At 42.0% G+C, this 20573-nt stretch overlaps 1 protein-coding gene across 1 annotated transcript in view; it reads right to left on the bottom strand.

Annotated features, from left to right (window-relative positions):
• The window catches only part of IL13RA1 (interleukin 13 receptor subunit alpha 1), a 53892-nt gene that overhangs the window by 5829 nt on the left and 27490 nt on the right, over window positions 1–20573 (bottom strand). Inside the window, exons 7-10 of the mRNA XM_055338756.1 lie at window positions 14313–14360; window positions 13891–14023; window positions 11091–11187; window positions 9367–9451 (exon numbers count right to left, since the gene is read on the bottom strand). Of these exons, the coding sequence (XP_055194731.1) occupies window positions 9367–9451; window positions 11091–11187; window positions 13891–14023; window positions 14313–14360 (363 nt within the window). The remainder of the gene's footprint in view (window positions 1–9366; window positions 9452–11090; window positions 11188–13890; window positions 14024–14312; window positions 14361–20573) is intronic.

Here is a 20573-nt window from a genome sequence, read left to right as displayed (position 1 = left end):
GATGTGGCCCACGGTCTGTAGTTTACAGAGGAATCCTGGGCAGAAGGTAGTGGCTGGCAGCAGTTTTTAAATGTCCCCAAATGCCACCATAAAAAACACAAGTAGGAAAGGTAACTAGGGTAGGTAGGAAAGCAAAACCCAAATCCACAGACACAATCTACAACAAAACTGGATCACAATGATTCCCCAACAAACCCTGAAATACGAACGGGTGGGACAAATCAGAGACAGCTACAAGACCACAATGAAATTAGTTATGGAGGAGTCTGGCGAGGGAACCAGCAGGGCATAGGAGAGATCTGAGAACTCTATAATAGCTCAAACCTCAGCAAGCTAATTTATGAAGAACAACACAGACTGGCAGGGGTTTGCCTTTCCATATAGTGACCAGGGGCGAGGAGCCCGCAGAATAGCCTGGGAGCTGCCTGAGCCGCACAAACTCTCAAAATCATCCAAAGCTCCCTTCCAGGGCAAAGGCCCACTCCGAGGAGCAACTGGGGCACAAAGACTCCACACTGACCCAGACAGAGACAAGAGAGATCAGAGAGAAAGGCCAGATGAAAAGAGAGGAGGCAGACAGGCAATGCCAGGAGATTTCAGTAAGAAATTCATGACACTTTGAATAGTGGTCAAAAATAATAGAAGATGGAATTCCAGAGCCATGAAATTGGGAGGGGTGGGGAGGGGAGGGGAACTATCTTAAATCGATTTTCCTTCTAAAAACCCAGGGAAACAGTTTCATGTAAAAATAAGCAAGAGAATAAAATCCTTGCAGAATTAAAACATACAAGACCCCTCGAAATACAGAAAATTATAGTCCAATAGTTCAAAACTAGCTAAACTATATTAAGAAAAAGTTACATGATATTTTTAAAAAATGTACATCCTATGAAAGAATGTAAAAATTTAGAATAATGATACCTCAGGAATGGCAGGATAAATCTCAGGAAAGAATGAGAAGTAAAAGAAAATCATTGTAGAAATGAAGATTAAGCTAAAAGGAACACAACACAGGGGTAAATAAACATAACAGATAATACCTTGAGAAACAGATGATGAAAAGAATTTTTTTTATAAAAAAAAATGGGGGGTACCTGGCTGGTTCAGTCGGTAGAGCATGCAACTCTTGATCTCGGGGTTGTAAATTTGAGACCCATGGTGGGTGTAGAGATTACTTTTAAAAGCTCTTTAAAAAAAAAAAAAAGAGGCACCTGGGTGGTTCAGTCAGTTGAGTAGTCAACTCTTGATTTCGGCTCAGGTCATGATCTCAGGGTCCTGGGATCAAGCCCCCTGTTGGGTTCCACACACAGCAGAGAGTCTGCTGGAGATTCTCTAGTTCTCTCTCCCTCTGCCCCACCCCCTCTCATGCACATGCACAAAGGTACACACACTCTGTAAAATAAATACATTTTTTACAATCTTTAAAAATGAAGGTGGATAAAAATCATTCAAGAGGATGTGACAAATACACACAAGAGAACAGAATAATTAAAATCTAGAAGTCAAGACATTTGTACTGAAATTAAAAAGAGAAAAACACCGGAGACTACATACTAAAAGGGTACAGCACATTCCTCAGAAAATCAAGCCAGGATGACCAACACCACCAAGACATATTCTGGTAAAATTATTGGACTTGGAAGAAAAAAAAGCTTTTGACAATCAGACAGAAAACATCAAGTGTTTGTTTTTTTATGTACGCTCTACACCCAACATAGGACCCAAACTCACGACCCCGAGATCAAGAGTCACACACTCCACTGACTGAGCCAGCCAGGTGCCCAAGATCAGCCAGGTGCCCAAGACCAAGTGGTTTTTTTTTTTTTGACCAAGTGTTTTAATACAGAGAGAAAATCATACTGTCAGCAGACTTTGACAACATTTTGTTTCAGAAGAAAGTGGATGCCATATTTAAGGTACCCAAGGCAAGAACATGTGAGCCATGGATTTTATATCTGGCTAAAATGACTTTCAATTATTAATGCAGCAAACTCCATCAATGTGTAAATAATTCAGGAAATGTTGGTCCCATGAATTCTCCCTGAGAAAACCTTTAAAGCTTCAAACAACTCAAGTGACTGGACAGACATGACCATGAAGACTGCTGGTGAGCATCAAATATATACACTCACACAGAATTAAGACCAAACAGGGGCTCTAAGGGAGACACTATGGTAGGGAATAGTTACCTGCACTGACAATGCAGATACTGGACAACTTTAAAAATGGGGAGGGACAGGGAGAACATATGGAAAAATTGCCCTTTTCAATAATCATTAAAATTCATTTCATAATTTATCAAAAGTTCAGAGATTCCTTTAGTTCTACCTGCTTCTTTCTTACCCGTTGAATTCAAATGAAATTAAATATGACCATCTTATTAAAACATATCATACGATATGTCAGCTCAGAGTCTAGGCTGGAGACTCAGGATGCCTGGGTTCGGGGCTCACCTCTGACTCTTATTCGTTAAGTTTGGATCCTAGCTTTGTTTTGTCCTCGCAATATAATCTGGAGCAAGCTACACATACTCCCTGCTCTGGTACCTCACCTTCTGTATCTGTGTCCTGGAGATAACAACAGCTGCAAGATGGGGAACACTTAACCAAGGAAGTGCTGAAAAAAGTGTCTGATACTTAGCAAAATTTCCATAAGTGCAAAGTATTATTATTGTTGTCACTGTTATTCCTTTTGCCATTAAAAGCTCCATTTCTCTATGTTGTTCACATAACATCAAAGATGGTTATGTCTGGGTATTAGGATGCAGAGTGATTTTATTTTTCTCTTTTGGTGATCTGTATTTCTCACTTCTCTGTAATAAATACACTTTGCTTTAAAAAGAAAACTATTTTAATTTTTAAAAATGCATGCTGAAGATTATACCTTTGTTGGTTTCTAGTTATTAGACCCAATAGTTAGCTGTGGTGGACAGGAAAAAAAAAAACAATCTATTTTAATGAGGTGAACACTGCGGCAGAAATGGCTTCCAAGAAGACATTAATTTTTTCAATTGCCTTTTTTCATTTCTAAAACTTGGATTACTCTCATTTTCACTCATCATCAGCATTGTGGCCTTTTCCTGAGGACTGCTTCTATGAATATCTCTGTGTAAGAAAGAGGAACAAATGCTCTGACCTATTATTCAATTTTGTGAATTATATGCCGGTCTATTTTTAAAATTACTTGCAGAAAAAAAAATAAATCCACAAAATTACCAGTCCATAATCCAATTCTCACACTGCCAACTTCTTAAAACAAGGTAATCAACAATAGAATAATGGCCAAAGATGAAAAACACCACAGATGACAGAAAAAAAAATTAGTGTTTGGAAGGCTTTTAGTTGTTAGTCATCCAATCCTAGAAAAGCAGTATGTTATACCTTTTATATTTTAAAGAAATAAAAAAATTTTGAAGTTTCATGGAACACCAAATCTCAACTTAAGAATACTTTCACGAGGGATCCCTGGGTGGCGCAGCGGTTTGGCGCCTGCCTTTGGCCCAGGGCGCGATCCTGGAGACCCGGGATCGAATCCCACATTGGGCTCCCGGTGCATGGGGCCTGCTTCTCCCTCTGCCTGTGTCTCTGCCTCTCTCTCTCTCTCTCTCTCTCTCTCTCTCTCTGACTATCATAAAAAAAAAAGAATACTTTCACGATTTGGTTATTTCCCACAGTGAATTTTCCATAGAAACTGAGTGGGTTTCATGCCCCCTAAGCACTGTGTGAAATGGTGGCCTCTTGGAGGAATACAAGTCAATGGATTCCATGCCCCTGTCTTCTTCGGATCAACATCCACAACAGAAAGTTACACAATATGAATTGGGGCTCGCCATGCCTTAAAATCATTGTGGCTTGAAAAGGAACCAGTTGAGAGGCACCTGGCTCGCTCAGCCAGTAGCACATGCAACTCTTGATCTCGGGGTTGTGAGTTCGAGCCCCACGTTGGGTGTAGTGCTTACTTGTTAAAAAAAAAAAAAGAAGAAGAACCAGCTGAACGTGGTGTGAAGGGGACAAATTTGGTACCATTTAAGGTGGCTATGGATCCAACCCTTCACTTTAAAAATTGAGAATTAAAGGGAAAGAATCAAACACGAATCTACCTTCCTAGCAGAAACAGAATTTCAGAACCACCAAAGAGCTGAGTTAATGAGTCAGAGCAGTGCTTTAGAGAAAAGGGCCAGCTTATAAATGTAGATTGGATGACAGATGAGAAAAAAATCATTTCAGAATGCCTGCTGAAATTATTGATTCAGTCAAGGAGACCAACTGGCACCAGAAGCATTAGCTAACAGAGCTGAGCTAAAGGGCTGACAGGGCACTAACCTAGCGCCACAGACTCTCTTCAGGTGGCAAGGGGGGAAATAAATAGAAAGTGGCAGGAGGGGACACTCTGTTATCACCTTAAGTACAGTGCTCAATCTTCAACTCACTAATGGTGGCACAACTGAACTGTCTCCTGACTCCTGGGACAGGGGGAGAAATTGTACTATGGGCTGAGTATTATAGGATATTAAGGAATGAGTCATTTTTAAAGTACAGCCATGCTATTTTGCTTCTGTAGGAAAGGGATCCTAGTTTTTCTTTTCTTTTTTCTGTGTTTCCTAGTCTCTTTTTTCTTTTTTCCTAGTTTTTCAATATACATACTGAAGTGGAAAAAAAAGAAAAGATAAGAAACAACTCAGCAGTATCTGGAAGTCAACTCCCAGTTAGAAAGCCATTTTCCAATCAGGAATGTAAAACTGGCATGGTACTGAGAACATAACTGGTTTACAAGAAGCGGGGGGAGAATAGATATTTTTTTATGGATGAAACAGAAATGCAGATACAGAGAAGCCATCCCCTCTACACAGCCCCCCGCCCCCCAGACATGGCCCATAGCCGAATTAGTCACAAAGAAAAGGCAAGCAGCAAAGCCACAGGAAGAAATGCTGTTGGCCACAATGTTACTATAGTGACAAACAAAACACTGTCAAAACACTAGAAACCTTAAGGAAAACTATACAGAGGATTTTGTTTCTTTGTGGCCACACCTAAGTAAGTATTTTTAAAGAGCGGCCATGGATGGTGTAGTGGGGAAAGAAGGGTGTTCAGACAAGGCATGGCTATTTCTCAGGATGAGGAGACAGAAACTTTGGGCTACCGTGGCTTCCGGTTCAGGTTCTGTGTGACCTTGCTCCACGACAGTCCCTGAGAAATGTCTCTGGGGCCCCCACTGTCCCTACCTCGAAAATGGGGGGCGGGTAGGGCTAGCATTGTTGAATCTTAAGAGTTCACGGTTAGAGGGCAGTAATTCGACATGTGAGACATCCACCTCACTGGATGACCTCTAGAGCCATGTTCCTTTCCTAATTCGATAATTCTCGAAGTCAAAGGCTTGTCTCTGCTGCATTTGCAGCTCAACCGAGTGAGGATTGCTGCCGTGTAGAGAAGAGAAGATTATTCATTTGCTTAAAAAGAAAACATGAACATTTGTTCTATTACCCTTTCCCCTGTCTGGTGTTTTTATTATACTTTCAGTTTTAAACTCTGATTTTATTTAATGGTCTGCAACCACCACAAACAAAAACATCTTATGCTTTTAGTGGTCCATCTTGTCAGTGTATCCGCCTCGCTAAATTATAGAATTCTCTGACTCATCGGGACAACGTATTATCCTCTAGACAGCAAATTGAAAAAAAAAGCCATTTTTCCATCTCTGAGAAAGATAATTGATCTGATTTTGCTGTCAATGTTACTGCCGTTCACTCTATCACTCAGGCTTGAAACCTTGAGATTATTTTTACTCTCTGTACCTTTCATTGCCCACAGAGTCCCCAAGTTGTAATGAGTTGCTTTTAATGATGTCTGTTGCGTCAATCTCCTCTGCTACCACCTAAGTTCAAGTCCCTATTATCTCTCAAACCCGAATGACCAAAATATTCTCTTTTCCCTTAATGACTCGTACAGGGTTCCTTTTTTATTATGAAAGCAATACATGCTTATTATAGTCAATTTGGAAAATTTCAGAAAGGTAGAGAATAGCATCAATTATCTGCACAGCCCTTCTGCCCAGAGATGATCATTTTGATTCCTCTCCTTCCACTCATTGTTCTATGTGTATATTCACCCGTTTTTACAAAAATTAGGATTGCAATGTACTCTGTAGTTATGATGTTTCTTGGTCTTGTATCTCCATTTGGCTGTGACATTAAATGCTCTGAAAACCTACCTTGCCATTTAACTAATTCTACACTGTGGATGATTCACTGGCTTCTAAGTTTTTCATGTTGGAGACAAATGCTGCCTTGCCCATCATTGTGCCATTGTTGGATTAATTCCTCCAAATAGATTCTTAGAAATATAATTATAATAAGAACAAAGATTCTTGTGACATTTTTTCCAAGCTGCCCTCCAGTCGATGCTTTGGCTGTCTATCCTGTATATATGAGTGAGTCCAAACATGTTTTCACGGATACTGGGCAGTTGTGTCATGGCACTGAGAGGGCTAGCAAACGCACACACCTTTCAGGGGTCTGGTGTGAGGTCAACGTGTGAAACCAGGTGGAAACTGGGCATGGTAGGGCCTCAGATGAACTGGTAGAGTGTATGCCACGCTTAAGATTCCAAACTGAAAAATTTTACATACACTACACTGGCCAAACAAAAACCTGTACTCGGCAAATTTGGGACTAGGTTCCCAGGCTGCTACCGTGCCTCCCCCTCCAATCCCTTCCCTTCAGACTGTTGGCATAATGATATTCCCTATACTTTCCCACAGAAGGCCAGCCATAATGTGACTCTAAACCTTTTTCTCAGAACTCTTCTATTCCAACCCTCTCCTTCTATCAAACAGAACTCTCAGAAGGTAGTGAGCTTCTCGAGGACACTCTATCTTGTCTTACAGGAGGTAATGTAGCCTAGTAGAAAGAGAGAGAACTCTAGAATCAGACAGTGCTGGATCAAATCCCACCTTACTACCTACTAGCTGTGTGATGGCAGTAAAGTCACCTAACCTCACCGAGGCTTCATTTCATCTGTGAAAAAAAGAAAAAAAAAGTGGTGCTAACAGCACTTCCACCAAGGGGTGGTTATGAGGATGTGATAAGGAATAGAAGCCAAGCACCTAATAATGCTGTATACAGGCAGTAGACTTTCAAGGACTGGCCAGAGGTGTGTGAGCACCTGCACTGTCTCTAACACCTGGCAGCTAATGCATTAGCTGGTGAGATGAAGAAAGAGATGGGGTGATCCTAAGAAAAACAGCCACAACAGTGATTTTCAGAGTGGGCTCTGCAAACGGATCTTGCCACAGTAGGAATCATCTGTGGCCTCTTGTTAAATATGCAGATTCCTGGGGCCCATCCCAGACTTGCGTGGTCAGACTTTCTGGAGGTGAGGCCTGGGATTCTCTATTCTTGCAAGCGTTCTGATTGGTGGAGACTCAACTAAAGTCGAAGACCCACGGGTTGTCATATTCCCCTCAGTTACAGTGCATCATCTCCTCATCAGGCACTGGACTTCAGGACCTACCTGCCTGGTGGTGCCCTATTCCCCAGCGGCTGGCATTGTGACCATGACTCAGTAAAAAAGTGACCTGGAGGGCAGCCCAGGTAGCTCAGCGGTTTAGTGCCTGCCTTTAACTATCTTCTGTCCTGCCTGGTGATCCTGGAGACCCGGGATTGAGTCCCAGGGCATGATCCTGGAGACCCGGGATTGAGTCCCACATCAGGCTCCCTGCATGGAGCCTGCTCCTCCCTCTGCCTGTGTCTCTGCCTCTCTCTCTCTCTCTGTCTCTCAAGAATAAATAAATAGAATCTTAAAAAAAAAAGTGACCTGGATGCATCCTTCCTTGAAAGCATATCAGCATCCCTGCCTTCCTTCCCTAGCTATACATCAGCATTGCCATCATGAATCGCTTGCATCTGGCTGGCTCAGTCGGCAGAGCATGTGACTCTTAACCTCAGGGTCATGAGTTCAAGCCCCATGTTGGGCATAGAGATTATTAAAAAAAAAAAAAGAACTGTTTGGGGATTAACGATAAATGGTAAGTGTCAATAGTAATACTAATCACCAACACTTACTGAGCACTTATAAATGCCTCCGTGCTAAGTAGTTTTTATGTATTAAATTAATTGAATCCATATCACAAAGCCCCAAGGCAGGTGCTATCATTACCTCCATTTCACCAACAAGAACGCTGAAGCGCAGAAAGGTTAAGAAGTTACCTAAGGTCACATGGAAAATGAAATTTGAATCCAGACAATGTGACTCCAGAGCCCAGGCTATTATGAGCTATGCTTGTACTACTTCACTAAATTAACTGCCCTATGCCTGATATTACCAATTTGAGATATATGTAATAATATTAATATTTATTCTATTTAGTGTCTGTATTATTATGTTTGGGTGAATGTACTGATCAGAGAAACCTAAGACTCTTTGGTTTCCCTGAGGCCTCAGGTTTTCCAGCCACAAATTCTAGCATGAGAGTCCTAGTTTGTCCTGCAGCAAACAAACTCTACAGTTCGGGTGGGTCTCCCTTGTCTTCAGAGGTCAGCTTTCCAGGCAATCACATGAACAAAATCCATTTCAACTGTTTACCCTATCTTTTTATTTCCCCAAATCTCCAAGAGTCAGAAGTCCTGCCTCCTGGACTGGTTTCATCAGGGAGGCTCCTTTCCTTAAATTGTTTGGATTAAACAGAGTCCCTGCTCCAGAGACAGAATGAAGCATAGGGACAGAAGATAGGTATTCTGAGGACTTCGCAAATGGTATGCTTTGTCTGAGATGCCATATTTTTTTAACTTATTTTTTTATTTTAAGTAGGCTCCATGCCCAATGAGGGGCTCAAATTCATGATCCTGAGATCAAGAATTGCAGGCTGTACTGACTGAGCCAGACAGGTGCCCCTGGATACTGCATGTTAAATCGTCTCTCCTCTTTTAGATAAAATGCAGTTTAAAACAACCAATTTCGAAATAACGTTCTGACACGTGCTATAACATGGATAAACCTTGAAAATATTATGCTAAGTGAAAGAAGGCAGACACAAAAAAGGACAAATGCTGTAGGATTCCACTTATACAAGGTACCCAGAATAGGCAGATTCATAAACAGAAAATAGAAAAGGGGTTATCAGGGGCTGGGGTAGGGGGGAATGGAGAGTTTTTGTTTAATGAGCACGATTTCTATCTGGGATGATGACAAAGTTCTGGAAATAGTGATGATGGTTGCATGACACTATGAAGGTACCTAATGTAACCGAGCCGTATGCTTAAAAATGGTCAAAATGGCAAATTTCATGTTGTGTATATTTTACCAACCTCTTTACAAATCCCATAGCCTTCCAACAAAAACCAATTTTGAACTTTATGAAATCAGGGCTTACCAGCGTATCATCATTCTGGTCTCCAAACATTTCTTTAAAAATCTTGCCAGGATCAGGAATTGGAGGGAATATAATGATCTTGAGCCTTTAAGAAAAAAGAGACTTTTTTTTTTTGATCCAATCTTCCAGCCCATAGGAATGCCCCACTTAAAAAAAAAGCCACATTAAAAGAAGACTTGGACAAAAGACATGGTACACAAGTCATCTTTAATGATGAAGCAGCTGTGAAGAAATTTCCAAAAGAAGCTGAGAAACCCATGTCCTGAGAGCACCGAGTAGAGGTAAACCAGAGGGGCCATCAGGATAAGCAGACTGCTCAAACCCTATCATTTTTAAAACATTTTTCCAGCTTTACTGAGATATACTCGACAAATAAAAATTATATTTGAGATGAACAACATGATGCTTTAATATACATATACATTATGAAATGACTTCAATCAAGTGAATTAACACATCTGCCACCTCACATGGTTATGACTCTGTGTGTGTGCACACGTGTACATGTGCACACACACATGTGCGCTGTTCCCTATTACCCTTTGGTGGCCCTGCCTCATCTCCTAAGCCCTAAATGTCGGTGTGGCCCAGGACTCCATCTTTTGGCCTCTGTCCCACTTGCTGAATGAGAGCACTCTTCCAGTCTTAGGGCTTTGGGTCTGTTGATATTCCAAGGGCTCCCACAATTCTATCCCCCTGCCAAGACCTCTCCCTTATACTCTCAGTTCATCACACAACTACCCATTTAACATCTCTACTTGGTTATCTAATAGGCATCTCGAACTTCTGTTCAAGCCTAAAGTCCTCACCTTTGTCCTAGAGCCAGGGCTCCTCACAATCTTCTCTATCGTGGCCAACGGCCCTGGTGTTCACTCAAGTTGCTGAAGCCCAAAGCCTAAGCTGTCCTTGAGCCCTCAGTAGCCCTGGGACTTCCACGGACGAGCAGCCATCAGCAGGTGCTCTCAGGTCTACCTTCCAAATCCATCTCACCTCTGACCACATCTTACTACCTCTGTCGCTAACCCTCCAGGTAGGGCCCCCTGCATCCTTCCCCCCAAATGCTGCAATGTCGCCTCACTAGCCTACTTGCTTCCATCCTTGCCCAAGCCAATTCTTTGCTCAGCAGCCAGGGTGGCGACCTTTTGTGACAGTAAAATCAGGCCATGTCACTCCCCTACTTAAAACCCTTCAGTGCCTGCCCCTTGTGCTCAGGAAAAAAAAAGGAAATCTCAGTTCCTTGCTGTGGCCTACACAATCTGGCCCCACCCGCCTCTCTCCTGGCACGCAGAGTACCTTCTATCAGAGACAACTTGGTGAAGGTCTCTTGCCCACAGCTTCAAGTAGCAACCTGCTCTGCATGAATACTAGCAGAGTCATTTAACTCGTAAAGTTCTCCATTTCTAGAGTTTCGTTCCATAGAGCTACCAATTATCCGTGGCTATACTAGGCATGTGAAAGAGTAGAGTGAACGCATGGCCTATCAAGAATCCTACGCACACACAAAGGGAACAGCACCTGAGCGGGGCCATGGGAAACAGACCCAGCACTTTCTTCACCAGAAAATGGGCACGATGATCCTTCTTTGCCATGCCATAGTACCAAAGCCATTTATAGCCAAAGTGCTCCTGCTACCTGGGGCAAACGCCAAACACAGTCACAAAGAGGAATGACTGGAGCACACAGGCTAGCAGAAACTGCCAAGCCGACTGGGACAGCTGCCTCACCTTTTGAGATAAAGCAGAAGGACTATGATGGCACCTGCAACGATGACCGGAGTGGCGAGCAACATGGTTATATAGAACGTGGGGTCGGTATTCTCACCTGGCAAAGGGAAAGCAAACACAGAACATTAGAAATCAACCCCTTTTGGAAAAGACACCAAGCAACGGTTGGAACAAACTAGTGAGATCACAGATACCTCTGTATTCCACCTCTCCGTTCCCTTAATGGCAAACAGCAAAGTCCTACTCTGGTGTCTAAAATGTCATGGATAAATAAAGACCTTGAGGGTCTTCCAAAACCAGGCTATCTTAACTAGTTTCAGACACTACTCACAATGTTATACCTGATAAAAAGGCCATATTGTTAACAGTGACAATCTTTTCTTATTGGTTACTTACCACTATTAGTAGACCTAAAATAATCCTAGCTACCACTACTTCTTAACTAAGCAGCTACCATACATGCAATGCCATCTGAAGGACTTGTACATGTTTACATCTGTGCTACAGAGACAGGTAACAGCATCTCCTATTTTTACAGATGAGAAAGATAAGGCTCAGGGAGGTTTGATGGCTCATCCAGGAGGGTTTAGGAAGTGATGTGGGTGAGCCTCAAACCTGGTACTGTTTGGTTCCAGAGCTGTTCACTGACCGCCTTGCCATGCCTCACACACACAGAATATCGTGTCTATTTAGAGCTTCACCTTTCCCACTAGGGCATGGCCATCTAGAAAGCAATGTCAGGGCCTAGCATCATCGTGTTAGCCCCTAAGATGACCCCCAAATGATCTCTGCCTCCTGATGGTCACACTTTATGTAACCTCCTCCCCTGGAGGGTGGGCTGCACTAACTGACTTGTTTGTAAAGAACCGGACAGCCGTGGTGATGTCATTTCCAAGATTAGGTTGTAAAAGTCTGTGGTTTCCACATGAGTGTCCTCTCACACACTCTTGCTCGGGTCACTTCCTTGAGCGAGCTAGCTGCTATTTCATGAGGCAGCCCTGTGGGGAGGCCCAAGTGGCAAGAAACCGAGGGAGGCCTCTGTGTTACCTCACCAGAGCTGCTGTGGCAAATCACCACACACCAGTTGGCTTAAAACAAAAATGGATTCTCTCACAGTTCTGGAGGCTAGAAGTCCAAAATCAAGGTATCTACAGGGATATGCTTCCTCTGATGGCTCTAGGGAAGAATACCTCCTTGCTGCTTCTTAGCTTTCGGGGGCTCCCTGGAATCATCAGTGGTGCCCCTTGACTGGAGCTGCAGCACTCCATTCTCTGCCTCCATCTTCACAGGGCCTTGTTCCCTGTATGTCTGTGTGTCTCTCGGGGTTTCTGTGCACCATCTCTTCTCATAAGGATTCCAAGCATCAGACTTTGGGCCTGCTTGAAGACAGTGTGACCTCACCCTAACTTGATTACATCTGCAAAACTATTTCCAAATGAAGTCACATTCAGAAGTATAGGAGTTGGGACCTGAAAGTAAGTTTCTCAGGGATACGATTCAACCTGCTACAGCCTCCATCTGCCAGCCAGCAAGGAATGGAGGCTTTCTAATGACCACATAAGTGAGCCTGGACAAAGGTTCTCCAGTCCCAGGCAAGCCTTCAGATGAGACAGCAGGCCCAGTAAATAGCTTGACTGTAACTCCATGAGAGAACTTGGGCCAGAGGTACTGAGCTAAGCTGGGTCCAGATTCCTGATCCACAGAAACTGAGACGGTAAATATGTGTCTTTTAAGCTACCCAATGTTGAGGTACATTGTTATGCAACAATACATAACTAATACAACTATGTCTGGCACACAGCTTGTTCAGTCCCTCAACTAATAGGGAACTGACTACCTCAACAATTGATCTCTCTGACCATTAGGCAGCTATTAGAAAGTTCTTCAATTGGTCCTATTTTGCCCCATGGAGCCACACAAGAAAAGAACCTATTCCCTCTTCTACCTAATAATAGCCCAAATGTTAGAATTCAGCAATCAGGACTCCTCACCCCCAAACTTGCTTCATTAACTACTCCTGCCGGAGTTTTGAGATTCTTGTACAACCTGATGATCTTTTTGAGGATAGACTGCAGTCTGCCACTGAACCTCCTACAACATGGCACCCAGAATAGAATACCACACACTTCTGATGTGGCCAGGACGCGGTGCCCCACCCTGTAGCATTCCCTTGTTCTGGGTGCTGTACTGTCACTGCGGCCTATGGCTGCTTATGCCTTTGGGGGATATTTATGTCAATGCTGAGTCACTTTGAGCTTATAGTTCAATAAAACCCTCTACCCTCCCCCCATAACACATGCACACACACAGACGCACACACACAAAGCAAAGGTCTTTCCAATCTTATACTTGGGCCTGACACACAGTTTGCTCAGCTACTCCATTAATAAATGAAACTGTTGTTTTCAAAGCCAGATACAGTTTGATCTTTATTAAAGGCCATCAAGGTCACTGTTCTCCTGATTCTGTCACCAGCACACAGAATAGCCCTCTACCATTGCACAATCTGCAGATTTAATCATGCCTGCCTTCTGATATTTTTGTTCAGGTTGTTAAGAAGATGGAGACAGGACAGAAGAGAAAAAAACACCTTTTGGATTATGGATTTTCAGAGAGCTGTATATTGTGAATTAAACCTGGGTGATTTGATAGTAATTAGACAGAAAATACAGTCCAGTTGTAGATATTATCTGAGTGACATCAAGAATGCAGAACAATCCTTTACCCCAAAATATTTTCTGCTTCAGCTTAGTTTCCATGCATCAATGGTTTAAATTTTAATGAAATCCTGTTTTCTTACCTATACTCATCGCTTGACTCCAATTACTCCAGAGTTTGTCATCCTCATAGCATAACTTATTTGTTCTGACTCTTATTCTGACTGTGTTCAAAGTATCAGGAAGAACGCCGGGGACCATGAAACAAATTGTACCCTTAGATATAAAATAAAAAACTCATGAGGAATATTACCAGATTATTCTCTTTCTCTGCTTCTGAATCCTAAATATAATTATCTTCCAAATTCTGTATATGATTAAGACTTGGATTGCAGTCCAAATTCTCTATCTGACTTCAAATCCTCAAATAAAAGTTAGCAATAACCCACAGAACACTTTGAGTTTGTTTTTCTCAAAGCAGTTCAAATTTAACTGTGGCCGCTCTGCCCCACCCCCAATTATTCTATGACTTTAAGCCCAAAGAGCTAAAGTTGAATTTACTGACCTCCAGGTTTCCCTCAAATTCTGAATTCTGACATTTGGCCTCTTCAACCTTGAAGATATAAGAAAACAAATATATTTTAAAAATTTAAATGGCTACATTCTATCATTTAACCATTTCTAATGAGGTTTCTTTTTATCCCATCAAAAGAGGACCAGGTGCAGTGAAAGAAGGTTGGGTCAATCATAAATCCATACGAGGGAAAATAAAGAATCTTGACCCCTACCTCACACTATTTACGAAGTCAATTCCAGATGGATTGCAGATCTAAATGTGAGAGTTAAACTGAGCAAATAAATACATAAATACTGCAAGATTTTAGAAGAAAATGTAGAACATCTTCATGACCTTGAAGCAGGAGACAATTTCTTAAATAAAAACAAAAAAAATATCAACCCTAAAGGAAGAATTGTTATAAAGTCATCTGTATTAAAATTGCAAATTTCTTCTGTTCATCAAAGATATCCTATTAAGGAAATTTTTAAAAGTCACGTATAGAGTAAGAGAAGATATTTGCAATTCCTGACAAAGGACTTGCATATACACATATCATATAATATATACTTATATTTATATATAATACATATACTTTCACATATGTATATCCCACCAATTAGTAATGAAAAGACAGACAACCCAACAGAAAACCTGGCAAAAGATTTGAATAGGCATTTTACAAGAGGGTATTCAAATTGCCAAGGAACATGTGCAAAAGTGCTCAACTTCCTTAGTCATCAGGGAAATGTAAATTAAATCCACAAAATAACAACAATACACACACTACCAGACAATACCAAGTGCCGGTGAGGATATGAAGCATTGAGCACTCTCGATCTCTGCTCTTAGTAGTGTAAATTGGCACAGCCATTTGAGGAAAGTCTTATCTATTAGAGACAATTATACATAAGCCTCTGACCCATGCATGCCCAACAGAAATGTATGCAGATGCACACCAAGAGACATGTAATGTTCATAAAGACACTGTTCATAAAACTCCAAGCTGGAAACTATCCAAATGTCCACCAAAGGGAGAATGGATAAGTCAAATGTGATAGACCAACATGATGGAACAAATGCAATGAGAACAAAACACTGACAACTACAGGCAACAATATCTGTGACTCTCAAAAACATAACATTGGGTGAAAGGCGGCAGATGCACACAAAAAGTAAGTTCTGAGGGTGCCTGGGTGGCTCAGTCAGTTAAGCATCTGCCTTCGACTCACAGGTCATGATCTCAGGGTCCTGGAATCCAGCCCCACATCGGGCTCCCTGCTCAGAGGGGAGCCTGCTTCTTCCTTTCCCTCTGCTGTTCCCTCTGCTTGTCCTCTCTCTGTCATATAAAGAGTTTAAAAAGAGGCAACAAAACTAATTTATGGGATTATAAGTCAGGGTAGTAATTGTTCTTTGGGAGGGTAGAGACCAAAGGGGGTTACAATGGGACTTCTGGGATGCTGGTTACTTAAGTGAAAAATCATTTGCAAAAATCACTTGTGAAAAATCACTGAGCTGTACATAACGACTCGTGCAATTTTTCTATTGGATATTATACATCAATTGAAAGTTTAAAAAAGTCTCCCTTGTTGAGAGTATAATATATCAAAAATGACTGGGTTAGAGAAAAGAAAGTATAATGCAAAATTCTCTTCCACACAATTTAAATCATTTGCTGTCTGATGTAAAGAGAAAGATTAGTTCCTAAAATGTAAATATTTCAAAATGAGAGCAGAAAATCAACACATGAAAATCTGTTGCTTAGTATAAATAGTCCATCTCCTTCTGGTCAACAAGTTATATGAAAAGATGTTCAACATCACTAATCATCAGGGTAATGCAAATCAAAACCACAATGAGGTATCACCCCACACCTATTAGAATGGCCATGATCAAAAAAGATAAGAAATACTAAATGTTGGCAAGGGTGTGGGGAAAAGAAAACCCTCATGCCCTGTTGGTGGGAATGTAAATTGGTGAAGCCACTATGGAAAACAGTATGGATGTTCCTTAAAAAGTTAAAAATAGAAATACCAGTATAGGGAATATAGTAGTCAATATTGTGATAACGTTGTATGGTGATAGATGGTGACACTTATGGTGAGCACTGAGAAATGTATAGAATTGTTGAGGAAAAAAAAGTTGTATATCTGAAATTAACACTGTATATCAATTATACTTCAATTTTTAAAAATACCATATGATTCAGTAATTCTACTACTGGCTCTCTAACTGAAGACAATGGGGGTGCCTGGGCAGCTCAGTTGGTTAAGCATCCAACTCTTGGTTTCAGCTCAGGTATCAAGGGTTTTGGGGTCAAGCCCCATATCGGGTTTGAGTCAGCTTAAGATTCTCTCCCTCTGATCCTCCCCTCACACACGTGCTTTCTCTCTCTAAAATAAATAAATAATTCTTTGGGGAAAAAAAGAAAATGAAAACACTAATTCAAAAAGATACACGCGGGATCCCTGGGTGGTGCAGCGGTTTGGCGCCTGCCTTTGGCCCAGGGTGCGATCCTGGAGACCCGGGATCGAATCCTACATCAGGATCCCGGTGCATGGAGCCTGCTTCTCCCTCTGCCTGTGTCTCTGCCTCTCTCTCTCTGTGTGTGTGTGTGTGACTATTATGAATAAATAAATAAAATCTTTAAAAAAAAATACACGCAGCCCTGGGGTGCCTGTGTGGCTCAGATATGGAAGTAACCCAAGTGTGTACCAACAGATGAACAAAGAAGATGTGGTATGTATGTATGTGTGTGTATACACATACACACACACACAATGGAATATCATCCAGCCATGGGAAAGGAGATCCTGCCATTTGTGACAACATGGAAGAAAATCAAGGGCACTGTGCTAAGCGAAGTAAGTCAGAGAAAGGCAAAAACTGTATGACCTCACTTAAATGTGGAATCTTAAAAAGTTGAGCTCATAGAGGCAGAGGGTAGAATGGTGGTTGCCAGGGGCTGGATGATCAGGGGAAATGGGGAGATGTTGGGCAAAGGGTATAAACTGTAGTTATAAGTTCTAGGAATCTAATGTACAGCATGGTGATTATAGTTAATAATATCATATTGTATACCTGAAATATGCTAAGAGAGTAGATCTTAAGTGTCCTCACCATTTTAAAAAAAGTAATTGTGTGATGGATGTGTTAATTAATGGGACTGTGGTAATCATTTCATAAGATTTATGTATCATAAATCATCACATTGTGCACCTTGAAAATAATCACACTGTACACCCCAAATATATATGGTTTTTACGTGTCAATCATACTTCAATAAAGCTGGAACAGTCAACTTCCATCAAAGAGACATTTAAACATGGGGCAAAGACCAGAACACACAGTTATGATTTTTGTCCTTGAATGCTATGTACTAAACAGTTGCTAGTAGCGTTTGTGAAGAACTGAAAGGCCAACCGAATGATGAAGAGCATCCTATCAATACTTCTTATAGGGCAGAGAAAAAACTACTTTGGAATCAGAGACCTGTTGGGAAATCCCAAATACCAACTACCACTTGAGGGACAGGATTGTAGGTTCATGTCTCCCGCTCCTGGACCATCTCCCGGATATATGTACATTCCAAAATTGGCAAATCACTGTGCAAATTGGAGGTTCTGGGCTCTTGTTCAAATGTAAATTCCCTTGCATAGTTTATCAACTGCTCAGATAACTCCATGAGAAAAGGAAAACAAGGGCACAGAGGACCAAGTAGATATTTTGTGGAGAAGGGGGTTGGTCAAAGACAAGTCATTCCTTGCTCTGTGATTCTGCATGAGCTACCTCTGACCACAGCCCCCATGTGATGGCACCAGTTCGTGTCCTGGCCTACTTCCCCCTCTTAACTACAATACCAGGCAAAATAATTCCTCAAAAAGTCTTGCAAAAAGGGGGGGGGAGGGCCTAACCAGCAGGGCTCAAAATCAGTGAGCACACAACAAGCTGGTGACATTTTAGGAGAGGAAGCAGCTGGTGAACATCTGCTAGGAGAAAGAACATTATTAAACTCAAATGTATAAACAGTGCTAATTCCAAATAGACTACAGTTCTGATTTAGGAGACCAAATTCCATAGTATGTACATTCTCTTCAGTGCAGAAGTTTGTAAAGAAAGGTAACTCAATTCAACAAGAATTTTTTTTTAAAGATTTTATTTATTTATTCATGATAGTCACAGACACATACACACACACACACACACACACAGAGAGAGAGAGAGAGAGAGAGAGAGAGAGAGAGAGAGAGAGAGGCAGAGACACAGGCAGAGGGAGAAGCAGGCTCCATGCACCGGGAGCCCGATGTGGGATTCGATCCCGGGTCTCCAGGATCGCGCCCTGGGCCAAAGGCAGGCGCCAAACCGCTGCGCCACCCAGGGATCCCTCAACAAGAATTTAAGTGATGACTATGCACACGGTGTTATACCAAATGCTCTCCATCAAAGTTTAATACAGGAAGACCAATCTTTGAATACATAAAGGCCAACTTATTAGCTGTGTGGCCTGTAGCAAGTTACTTTACCTCTCTGAGCCTTAGATTCTCAATGAAATATAGGTTAAAGTAGAACCATTTCATGGATTGTTATACACTACTCTATAAGAAGTACATAGAAGGGGATCCCTGGGTGGCGCAGCGGTTTGGCGCCTGCCTTTGGCCCAGGGCGCGATCCTGGAGACCCGGGATCGAATCCCACATCGGGCTCCCGGTGCATGGAGCCTGCTTCTCCCTCTGCCTGTGTCTCTGCCTCTCTCTCTTTCTCTCTCTGTGACTATCATAAATAAATAAAAAAATTTAAAAAAATTTTAAGAAAAAGAAGTACATAGAAGAGTAACTTTGTAGCACATCACAAACACTTAATAAATGATGGCTGTTACTGTTCAGAGGAAGCTTTGAGGTGGTCCCCAGGGTTAAGAACACTGGCTTTAGACTCAGCCTTGCTGAAATCTTGACTCTACCACTACTAACTTAGGAGTAACCTCTGAGATTACAGTTTCCCATCTGTGAAATGAGGACAAAATAACAGGACCTAGATCCTTAGGGTTACTGTGAGGACTGAGCAAGACCACTGAGATCGTGTGCTTATTAAAATGCCTACCACATAGTAATCGCTCAATACATGTTAGCCGCTATTAGCAGGAGCAGCACGAAGTAAACACCACTCAACTCCTCCCTGCAGGAGCTTTTATTTTTAGTCAGGAGAAAAGGCCTACACATGTGATCAGGGTAACCAGCAGGACATAATTCAGTGCCAAATGAGTAATATAAGCAGCATATGTCTCAGGATTTCAGACAGAGGGGAGCAGTAAAAGCCAGAGTTGTCAAGTCGACTTTCACATTCTGACAGCTGACTTTGTTGTAAATCCAAGCCTCACCTTCTCCCTACTTGGAAGCCCTTTGCTTTTTCCCTTTGGAGTGCTGTATGGGGACACTGGTTTCTGGTATGGATAATGATTATTCGATTTCAGCAAACAGATTCACCTGCAAATGCCCAGAAGAGCACTGGTCAGCTATGGACCTGGGCACTCCCTCTGGGGTTACAGCCTGTCAACACTGGCTTATTTTTAGTTAGTGTTTTGAAACTCCCACGATGAGCTCAAGCAACTGGACCAAGGAATTTGCCCACATGCAAGATGCAGGGCTCTTTTAAAAGCCATTATAAAACACTTGGTTTCTAACTTCGAAAAACTTAAACGCACGCAGGGCCCAGGCAAGTGGTACAATCCCTGTGGTCCTGAGGCGCCACCTTATGGAAACCACACTCCTCGGGTACTGTGGTATTTAAATCTGGGCAAAATCTTCAAATTTAATAAAAAAAAAATTCCCCTCGGTTTGTAGTTCAAACAAACATGTTTAAGGCCTGAGTTTGTGACCTCTTTTATAAAGCGGAACAATAGGACTGATGCCCTGAAGTTACACCACATCCTGTTATGCCCAGTGGCCCACAGGGACCTCTAATTAGTGTGTTTTGTACTTCCCAACAGTGTAAATGTACATAATCCAACCAATACTGACTACTCAAATTCTACTACTTTAGTTGCCACAAACTCCAAGAAAAGGGAATGGCTACACCAGAGCCTCAAAGTATCTACCCAATCTGACCCCAGCCTCCTGCTTACACATCTTTCCCTATCAATTTCAGCCACACTGGTTTCCTTTTTGTTTCTCACACGTGCCAAACTCATTCTTGCCTCAGAGTCTTTGTACTTGTCCTCTCCACTCCCCAGATTTTCACATGGCTGGCCCCTGCTTGTCATTCTGGTCTTATCTC

Source organism: Nyctereutes procyonoides, unplaced genomic scaffold (assembly GCF_905146905.1).
Source record: "Nyctereutes procyonoides isolate TBG_1078 unplaced genomic scaffold, NYPRO_anot_genome, whole genome shotgun sequence".
Lineage (NCBI taxonomy): Eukaryota > Metazoa > Chordata > Mammalia > Carnivora > Canidae > Nyctereutes > Nyctereutes procyonoides.
The sequence above is the reverse complement of the archived record's forward strand: the minus strand, read 5'-3'. Positions and strand labels throughout refer to the sequence as shown.